We start from the raw sequence: 9,961 nt of genomic DNA on the forward strand, positions 1-9,961 counted from the left end.
CTTCTGGTTCAGCTCCATTACCTTGGTAGGGAATTCCAGCATGGGGGTGAGGGGAAGGAGCCAAGTCACAAGTCGGAGAGGGGCTGACTGTAATGAGAATCGATGACACAACACTACACTCCCCTTCAATTCTCTTTGTGATTTCTCCCTCCAGGACAGACGCATTTGCCCTCAACTTCCCTGATGCTTTCACCCCAGGTCCTGGTGAGCAAAATATCCCTGTGAAAGAGGTTTTTAACCTGGTCACACCCAGAGACGTGTGCACACACAAATACACTCACATACACTCTCACAAATGTGCGAGATACACTCATTCACACTGTGTACACATACACACTACACACGTGGGCACACCTACACAGAAGTAGAGCCCACATTTGAATAACACACCAAACTCTCACTTCCACCCCAAGCCTCAGTGAGGCTCATGACTCTTAGAGTGCCCAGCTGTCCCCAGGGAGAACATATGGCCTGGCCCCAGCCCCGTGTGCCTCACCTAAAGCAGGACAGAAGGAGAAAGTCAAGCCAGCGTTTCCTAGAATCTGAAAAGACGTCAGCAGAAAAGTCCAGTGTGATTTTTTAGGCCGAAAGTACCAACCAGTGTTCCAGTGAACGTGATTCACTGAGCTGCTCTTTGAAAAATAAAACTCCACAGTCCAGGGAGTTTGGTAAACACAGCCCACCATATTATCCCCTCTCAGAGAATTTCAAGGCTCTGACAGGTCCTAAAGAAAAGGTTCCTGGGGCGCCTGGATGGCTTAGTCGGTTAAGCGTCCCACTTTCGCTTAGGTCATGATCTCGCAGTTCGTGGGTTCGAGTCCCTCCTCGGGCTCTGTGCTGACTGCCAGCTCAGAGCCTGGAGCCTGTTTCAGTCTGTGACTCCCTCTCTCTCTGACCCTCCCCTGCTCACGCTGTCTCTCTCTCTCTCCTAGAAATAAATAAAACATTAAAAATTTTTAAAAAAAAGAAAAGAAAAGGTTCCTGCTACAGATCATCTAACCCAGTATTCCAGTGATAGATGGTAGACAGACAGATGGACAGAGACATAGATGGTAAATATGTGAGAGAGGAAGGAGGAAAGAGGGAGAGAGATGGAGATTGATTTTGTGATTATGTAAATTCCAAGGAACACACGTTTCAGTAACAGTGACCTAGACCAACCTTTTTCATTTTATAAATGAAAAAGAAAGAAACAGGGGCTCAGAAAGGGCTCCGCCCAAGGTCTCAGGTCACATCACTAGTAAAAGGCAAAGGGAGGACTAGAACCCAGGCCTCTTAATGCTCAGGTCCAGCCTCCTTCCAACAGACCCTGCTGCATTCTTGTACTTAACTCTAAACCCCAGGATTTCTGGGAATCAAAGGGGTCGATGCTCTTTTCAAAACAAACCCTGGTGTTTGTGATTCTACTTGGTGCCTTCACATGGCTTCCCTCCCCGGCACACCCTCTGCTGTGGAAGACCCCCCCTCCCTGCATCTTGGAATGGGCCCACTGTGAGGGCTGGCAGGCCCAGGGCAGCGGCCTGACGACCACGCCTGATTCAGGGTGTCGGCTCCTGCAAGGGCAGGGGCCTGGATACCTAGATCCAGCTACTCGACTTGAGGTGGGGAGGCTAGCTTCCTGACAGGTGTACCCAAGTGGGGACAGGCGCTCACCATGCCACCCCCAAGGACGGAGCTGGAGAAATGAAAGCTGAGGCCTGACCTAGGCCGTGCGCAGGGCTCAGCTGCTAGAATCAGGGCTATCTTCACACCCTCCTGGCTCAGCCGAAGTCCCATCCTACCCCACCCCCCGAGCTCCCAGCCACAGCGGCCTCGCCCTTGCTGCACACGCCTGGCACAGATAGATGCCCAATGCCCTCGGTGGGCGTGCAAACCCACGGCCCCCCGCCATACCATCCCTGCCTGGTGAATGGCTACTTAACACTTCCCACAGGCACATCCTGTCTCCCCACATGGCCTTAAGGCTTCTAGAGTGCAAGGCAGGCCCCAACTTCCACCACCTCCCACAGAGACACGCGCCAGGCTCTGCAGGGCATGTGCATGAAAAGAAGAGAACCACCTTGCAGTGCCCGGCATGGTGCTTGGCACACAACAGGCACAGAGAGTGTCTGCACACCCTGCACAGATAAGTCCCTTATCGAACCACAGAAGAGAATTCATGTTGAGTATCTGTGATCGGACAGAAAGCCACAGGATCTGCTGGAGGGACTCTGAGGCCACGCCGTCAATCGGCTTGTCAGGGTCTCAAGTCCCTGAACAGCACAATGCGGGGGCCGAAGACGTGTGCGGACTTTCTGGCTCTCAAACTCCGATTCGATTATGGACTCACAGAGAGGGAGAGCCAAGTGCTTCCCTTTCTCTCCTCCAGCCCATTAGCATAGCAGCAACCGAACACGAACAAAGCCTTGGGGGCGCGTGTGGCCAGGCTCACACAGGGCACTAGCCCTCCCCAACTCCAGGCACCTCACGGGAGTAAATCTGGCAGACGCGCTTCAGACCCAAAAGCCAGTGGTCTTGGATACCTCAAGCAAAGTTACACAAAATAGGAGATGCGGCCACAAAGACAGATTCTCTGGGCCCAGAAGGCCAGGATCAGAGGTAGACAGGAAGCGGGGGAGTAAGTCTCCTCTGCTGATCTTTCGCTAAGATCTCTGTGCAGGCCGTCCCTCCTCCTCAAATCCCCTCCCCACCCCAGACCTCCGCAGTGAGCAAGCAGGGGTGCCCACCCAGAACTCAAAGCCCTCGCACCCAAGCCCTGTGTCCCCCTTTCTCCAGCCCCATCCACCTCGGAGGCTTCTCTGCTGCTGGAATGGGGACGCCGCCGGACGACACCAGAGGCCTGCACTGAGTGGCACCATCGCCCACACTTCCCCCTTTCCCAGGAAGCAGGGCACCTGGGGGTGAGAGCAAGGCACACAGAGCAGAATAGTCAACTCTGTCCCTTTGTCTGGGACACACAGCCCAGGTCCTGAGCGCCTGCCAGGGTGGCCTATTGTCTGGCACTGTTTGCCTTTGGGGCGATAGGTGCCCCAGAGTTGGCCGGGAAGAGACAGGCCGAGTGGGGGCGGGGAGCAGGATCCAGCACCAGACCAGGTGGCCTTGGTGCCAAAGGCCGAGGCTTATGAAGCCCCTGGGCAAGGAGCCAAGTGCCCGCCCACTCCTCTGTCTGCAGCTCAGAAGACCTGCTGACGGCAGGAACACCCGCCATCTAACAAAAACCCCCCAGAACCTTTGTCTTCCCTCTCCCAGGCCCCTCAGGGCCCAGATCACCCCCCAGAGCTCCCTCCTCTTCCACCCCTGCGCGCACACCCTTGCCCCCACCTGAGAAGTTAGGGAGGACGAGGAGGCACTGCTAGTTCTGCCCAGAGAGGGCAGAAAGAGCCCAGCAAGAGCCAAGGCCCCGCTTCCAGGGGGGTGTGCACATGTGTTGGAGGAGGCTGGACTTCCCCAAACCACCACCTGTCCCTTGGCTGCTCTCAAAGCAGCTCCTCCGTGAGCAGCTCTCCCCCAGCGCTGCATCTGATTACACGCACACACAGAACACCCCACGCCACTCAGCTGTCCGATCTGAACAAGGCAGCGTGGGTCCAGAGATCTGTTCCCCAGAACTGTGAGACCCTGAGCAAGTCACTTCCTCTTTGAAGACGGGGGGATTGGATTCCTGGATCTCTAAAAACCCTTCCAGCTTCAAAGTCACATAACCAGGACCGTAGGGGGAGGATCTTAAGCCCTCCTAGACAGCGGAGTGGGACGCAATCCTACAGAAACGCAATAGAAAGGATCCGTGCCTTTGGCCAGAGACAGTTCAAGCCACCCACCACCAATAGATGGGGTTTTTTAGTAGTTTATATACTACACTTTGTGCATAAACCACACTCTGAGCCATACGCCACATGCTGCATATTATCACACCTTACGGTGTAATACACATTTTGAAGTATGTTCCACACTATGGGGTAACCCACACTCTGAGGTATATAACACTTCAGGGCACACAGACACTTTGCAGTATGTAACATTATGTGTATCTACACACTTGGGCTATACCCCATACTTTGTGTATATAGCACACTTTAGGTAGAGACTTCACTGCTGGGAGCATTCTGTAGCGTCAGTGTAACTTTGGCAAGGCTCTGAGGTTAAGTGTACAGACCGTGGAACCAGATAAAGCTGGGTAGGATGCATTTCCACCACTTGCTAACCTTGAGCAAATCACTTGCCTCTGAGACTCAGTTTCTTCACCTGTAAAATGGAGATAAAAATAGTATCTACCTCATAGGTTTCGGGGGGATAGGGGAGGAAGCAGAGCCCATGATGGGCTCATCACAGTGCCCAGCACATTAGAAACACTCAGTAGGGGCGCCGGGGTGGCTTGGTCGGTTGGGCGTCCGACTTTCGCTTAGGTCGTGATCTCGCGGTTCGTGGGTTCGGGCCCCGCGTCGGGCTCTGTGCTGGCTGCCGGCTCGGAGCCTGGAGCCTGTTTCAGTCTGTGACTCCCTCTCTCTCTGACCCTCCCCTGCTCACGCTGTCTCTCTCTCTCTCTCTCTCTCTCCTAGAAGTCAATGAAACATAGAAAAAAATTTAAAAAAAAAAAAAAAAGAAACACTCAGTAAATGGTACCCTTGTTATTGCTCACACTTTCAAAGGTGTTTTATAATGTAATGTACTTTTTGATTTAAAATCTTTAAAAATATATATATTAAAGATTTTAAATCTATAATATATATAATATATATGTTCCCAGAGTCTCAAAGCTTTGGAAACTCAGATAACAGACAGAACCACTTAATTCATATTTATTTCACATTTAATCTGTAAACTTTTATTTTAAAAAATCCACCATCATTAGCAACATGTGCTGACATTAGTTTGTCTTTAGTGAAATAAGAGCGCAGGCCTTAGAGAGTCTCTGTCTAAAACACGTAGAAACTCAGATGTAAACACAAGGTCTCCGCCCTCCTCCCTTGATTTGCGGAGTTCATCACTGAATGACATGATCTCAACCAGAAAAGCAGGAGGGAAGGACAACACTTTGATACCTAAGAGCTCTTGGGGCGGGAACTGTACAGTTTGGCAGGCTCATTTGTCTTTGCAAACTGTTTACCTTGGGCAAATTGTATCAGGTTTGCTTCTTCCACATAATTTCCACTCCTCCTCCGCCTAAAAACAGCAGCTAAAAGATTTCTTGCAGTCAGCACTTTTGGGGAGGGAGGGGCAGGTGCAGGAACATACAAGATAGAAACATACATATTCTTCAAGCAGTGGCCCTGGAGAGAAGGAAGGAGGGGGCCAGGGAGGGAGGAACACAGGAAAGAGATACTTTTCAAGTGAGTTGCTGGGGCAAAGGGTGCATCAGAGGATAATGGCTTTATACACAGGGCTGCTGCAGGGCAGAAAGGTTCATTTACTTCTGTCTTGGTCCTTCGTTGTAGTATTTACATAGGAAAAGGCAATTATGCTGTTAGGCACAGGAAAAAATGGACAGAAATCTTTTTCCCCTCAGGAAATCTCAAAGCAGGTCCAGGTCCAAGGGACAGTCACCAGTTGCTGGCGAAAAGGACCCAGAAGGAGGTAATGACACCAGAAAAGGACTTGCATTACAAAGGGGCTTGGCCTGAACCAAAGACCATGTATCTGCCTCAAGGGCATCTCCAACAGCACTGAAAGCCCAGACATTGGGGGTCCTAGCGAGTACTATCAAAAATAGTGTATATTTACAGTGGGGGGTGGGGGGATGGGCAGGGCTGCCCTGAGCATTTGTTTTAAAAACAGAGTCAGGGGGAAGAGGGAGAGCCATCAGCCAGGGCTGGGTAACCCCATCCATTAATCCGTTGTGAGCCCTACCCTCTGCGGCCCCGTGTTTGCTTGCTCTGATCTGCACGGAGAGCTGGACTCAGGGGAGGTGGAAATGCCTTTAGGAAACAATACTGATTCGGGGGACCCAACAACCCAGAAGACCGCTCCAAGTCACAAGCGGCCCTGGTAACAACTGGGGACCTGTGATCCTCTCAGCCGGTACTTTTCCCTGAGAGGGATGAACCGAGGCCACGGAGCAGGCAGGACCCGGGTTTCAGTGTGCTGGGGCTATACAGATGCTCCCTCCATCCCCGCTGACTGCCGTGGGCGCCAGCCTGTCGGCGGGTCGCGGACCCCGCGCTCACACGATCCGTTTCCTGTCCCCCCGGCAGAGGATCTTCTTGAAGGCGCGGCGGAAGTCGTGATTGAAGATGGTGTAGATGACCGGGTTCAGGGAGCTGTTGCAGTAGCCGAACCAGAAGAAGAACTTGAAAAGCGTGCGCGGCACGGAGCAGCCCACGGCCGTGAGCGTGTAAGTGAAGAAGAAGGGGAACCAGCACACCACGAACACGCCGATGACCACGGCCAGCACGAACGTGAAGCGCTTTTCGCGGTTCTGCCGCCCGCGCCAGCGCGACGCCTTGGCGCCCCCGCCGCGCTCCTCCCCGGGCCCCGCCGCCGACGCCCCGGGCCCCGTCGCCCCCGGCCCACGCCGGGGCAGGCTGTCCCCGGGCTTCACCTGGCTCGCCCGGGGCTTGCCCTTGGCCCGGGGGCCGCGCTCGGACCTGCGGGGTCCCGGGGGCCGCTCGGCGTGCTCGGAGGACGAGCTCTCCTCCAAGTCCAGAGCGTCGGCGTCGCGGGGCCCTGCGGGCGCGGGCTCCCCGGGGGCACCGTTGAGCTGGGCGGGCAGCGGCTCGGCCTCGGCGCCCAAGGGGCCCACGCCGCGCTCCGGGCCCAGGCCGTTGGGCCTGCGCTCGGCGCCCCCCGGCGGCGCGGAGGTGGCGGCGGCGGCGTCCGGACCCCGGCGGCTGGGTGGCACGCGGGTGCGGCGCTTGGCGATCTGGTAGATGCGCACGTAGACCAGGATCATGATGAGGCAGGGCGCGAAGAAGGAGCCGATGCACGACGAGATTACGTACCACTTCTGGTCGTTGATCTCGCAGCGCGGCTCGGTCGGCTGCTGGCCGCCGCCGCCGCCCTTCTTCTCGATGGAGATGAGTGGCGGGAAGGAGATGACGGCCGAGATGACCCACACGGTGACGATGATGGCCTTGATGCGGCGCGGCGTGCGCTTCAGGTTGTACTCGATGGCCTGCGTGATGGACCAGTAGCGATCCAGGCTGATGGCGCACAGGTGCACGATGGACGAGGTGCAGAAGAGCACGTCGAGTGCCAGGTAGATCTCACACCACGCCTTGCCGAAATACCAGTAGCCCATGACCTCGTTGGCCAGGGAGAAAGGGATGACAAGCGTGGCCACCAGGATGTCGGCCGAGGCCAGAGACACCAGAAAGAGGTTCTGGGGCGCCTTAAGTGCGCGGCTCGTGAACACGGCGATGATGACCAGCACGTTGCCGAACACCGTGAGCAGCATGAGCAGGCCGGCCAGGCACACCAGAGTCAGCGTCACCTGCAGGGAGTAAGGGGTGGCCCGGGCGCCGCCCCCCGGCGCCTCGGTCCCATTCCAGCTCGTGTTGCCCGCGTCCAGCTGCAGGGAGCCCATGGGCGCGAAGCTGCCCTCGGCCAGCGGCTGCTCCTGGCGGAACATGAACGCGGATGCCCGCTTGCCTGGGCCTGCTGCCAGTTGTCTTCCGGCCCAGCGCCCGTGGGTCCTCCTCTTCCTCCCGCGCCCCGCTCGCCCTTACGCGCCTCACATGGGGAGGGACCGCAGGGACGCGGGCCGGAGCTGGGGAGACGCTAGCAGCCCATGGGCCCGGCTCCCGCGACCGGCGCCTTCTCTTCCCCAGCTCAGCACAAGTTTTATTTCTAAGCGGCGGGAGAGTAGGTCGGTCGAGCCGATGGGGAAGGAGAGAGAGATTCAAGGGAGAACCAAAACCATCGGTGGCCTGATGACTTGGAAGGATGACGGAAAATTTTACAAATAGATCTCTATCTTGACTCCTGAGCCCGAGCGAAAAGCAAGAGGTCTTACCGTGTGCGGGACCCGCCCCCACCCCGGGAGGCAGCCGAGGGGCGCGGACGCGGGCCTGGGGTCTGTCTTCTTACATCCCCGAAGCGATTACCGACTCTCCCGCTTCCCCCAGACGCGGCGGTGCGGGCCGGGCCCGGGCTGGGGCCAGCGTGCGGACTCTGCCGCCTCTCAGAGCGCCGCCGGACTTCCAAAGTTGCGTGCCCAGCTGGGGCTGGGTCGCAGCGCGCGGAGCTCGGGGGCGGCGGCCGCGGCGGGGTGCGCGCCGTGCGGGCCGCATGAAGGCGCCCCCGTCCTCCGGTGGGCCGGGGCAGGTGGGCGATCGGCCCTCCAGGAGCCGCCGCTGAGGCAGAGGGTCTTCGGGGCGTGGGCCCGGCGAGCTGCGGGCGCTGAGTGCAGCCCAGCCGGACGGGCCGGGGTCCGAGGGCGCCGTGAGTTGGGGCGGGAGCGCGGGGCTAGGGAGAGAAAGCTGTTGGGGGTGGCCGGGCGGCAGCGCGCCGGCGGCTGGGCGGCTGCACCGAAGCCAGAGCCTCCGCTGCTCCGCCGCGCTCACGGTGGACTGGTTTTATAGCCCCAGGATCAAGCTGGCGTTGCCGAGCAGCCGGCGTCAGCCCCCACGTGGGAAACCGACCCTCCCCCGCCCCTTGCGCCTCCCCTCCACCGGGCTAGCGCCCGCGCCCCGCGCGGGACCTTGGGGAGCGCTGCCCCTGGCCGGATGGGCTCTTTGGAGAGGCGGGTACCGTGAGCGGGGTGGTTTAAAGAACGTGCCCGGGAGTGGGAGCGGCCCCTGCTGGGAATTGGCCGAGCAGCGCCGGTCCGGCGGAACAGAAAGCAGCGGGAACCTGGGAGTGCTCCCATCCACTGGGTCCTGGGGGAAAGAGAGTTGGGCGCCCGGGCCCGAATCGGGAGAAGCGGTCACCGGTACAAGTAGCATCCGAGGCAGCCTGGGCCTGGGCCAGGCCGCCCTCGACCGCATGTGCTCCCGGCGGCGAGGCGAGAGGGGTGCTGGGGAGAAAGGAAGGCAGGGGTTCGCATCGAACCCCCCGCGGCGGAATGGGAAGCACCCCCGGGGAGCGGGAGCCGCCCGAGTCCCGAGCTCCGCTGGGGGAAAGGAGGCCACCTGTGGTTCTAGCCGCAGAGTCGTCTGCGGGACAGCGGCGGCCGCCGGTCTGCACCGCGCCTCCTTAGACCGCGGTGAGGAGGGGGCTCGGCTGCGGCCGCCGCGCACCACGACTGAGCGAGGGCGCACTGACACCTGCTGGCAACTCGTCGTCACGGCTGCCGTGCCGGGCGCTTTCTTCCGCCTCTGCAGTCCTTTGCCTACAGCGCCTTCTCCTATTTCAAGTTTGGGTCCGAGCTCAGGAAAGGAGAACCCAGATTTTAAAGTGCGCTTTGTCGCGTTGAAGAAATCTTCCTAAAGCATGTACTTGTGTGTCGGGATTGGGAGTTCGTCTGCTAAGGTCACATCGGGAAGGGGTTAGCAGGCTCAGAGCCCAGGACTCTGTGCCCGCACATAGGAGAGGCCTGGACCCTGTGCTAATGATTGACCAGTTTGAGCCTGCTAGGAACGATTTTGTCTTTCTAGAGGCTGGAAGACTATACTTCACCCCCATCTCGCCCCCATTTTAGATGCATACACATCATCTTTCAGTTAAGGAGGGGGGTGCTGGCCAAAAGAAGAGAGAATATTTTCCACCTTCTTTCTGCTAGGAATAGCATGGAGTGAGGTGAACGGCTAGTTTTTCTCAGCATGCTGGATGTCCTACAACAGTTTTAACAATTGCTAGAGTAGCAGCTTGTACTGTGCTGTCTGCACTTTTCTAATAAGCAGGCAGTTTAAGGGTAAGCCCAGGGCAATAGGAACTGTTAACAGGAGAGATTAACAGAAAAGTTGAAGAAAAGTTGCCAATAAAGCAGAATATATAGTCACCAAAGATGGAAGTTCAAGATCAAACAGATCACCTCTCTGCCCGGCAGGGTGCAGGCTCAGGTCTGGCTGGGGGCTAAGGACAAATT

General features: G+C 57.5%; 1 protein-coding gene across 1 annotated transcript; it reads right to left on the bottom strand.

Moving 5' to 3' along the window:
• Positions 1-4,842: 4,842 nt before the first annotated feature.
• ADRA2A (adrenoceptor alpha 2A) lies at positions 4,843-8,134 on the bottom strand. Its single transcript, XM_039250722.1, has one exon. The coding sequence runs from the start codon at positions 7,562-7,564 to the stop codon at positions 6,158-6,160; it is 1,407 nt and encodes a 468-aa protein (XP_039106653.1). The 5' UTR covers positions 7,565-8,134; the 3' UTR covers positions 4,843-6,157.
• Positions 8,135-9,961: the final 1,827 nt, after the last annotated feature.

Source organism: Hyaena hyaena, unplaced genomic scaffold, assembly GCF_003009895.1.
Source record: "Hyaena hyaena isolate Hyena2069 unplaced genomic scaffold, ASM300989v1 scaffold_379, whole genome shotgun sequence".
Classification (NCBI taxonomy): domain Eukaryota; kingdom Metazoa; phylum Chordata; class Mammalia; order Carnivora; family Hyaenidae; genus Hyaena; species Hyaena hyaena.

Excerpts from the sequence above, each read along its gene's own strand:
- ADRA2A (XM_039250722.1), bottom strand. The coding sequence starts at position 7,564 with ATGTTCCGCCAGGAGCAGCCGCTGGCCGAGGGCAGCTTCGCGCCCATG.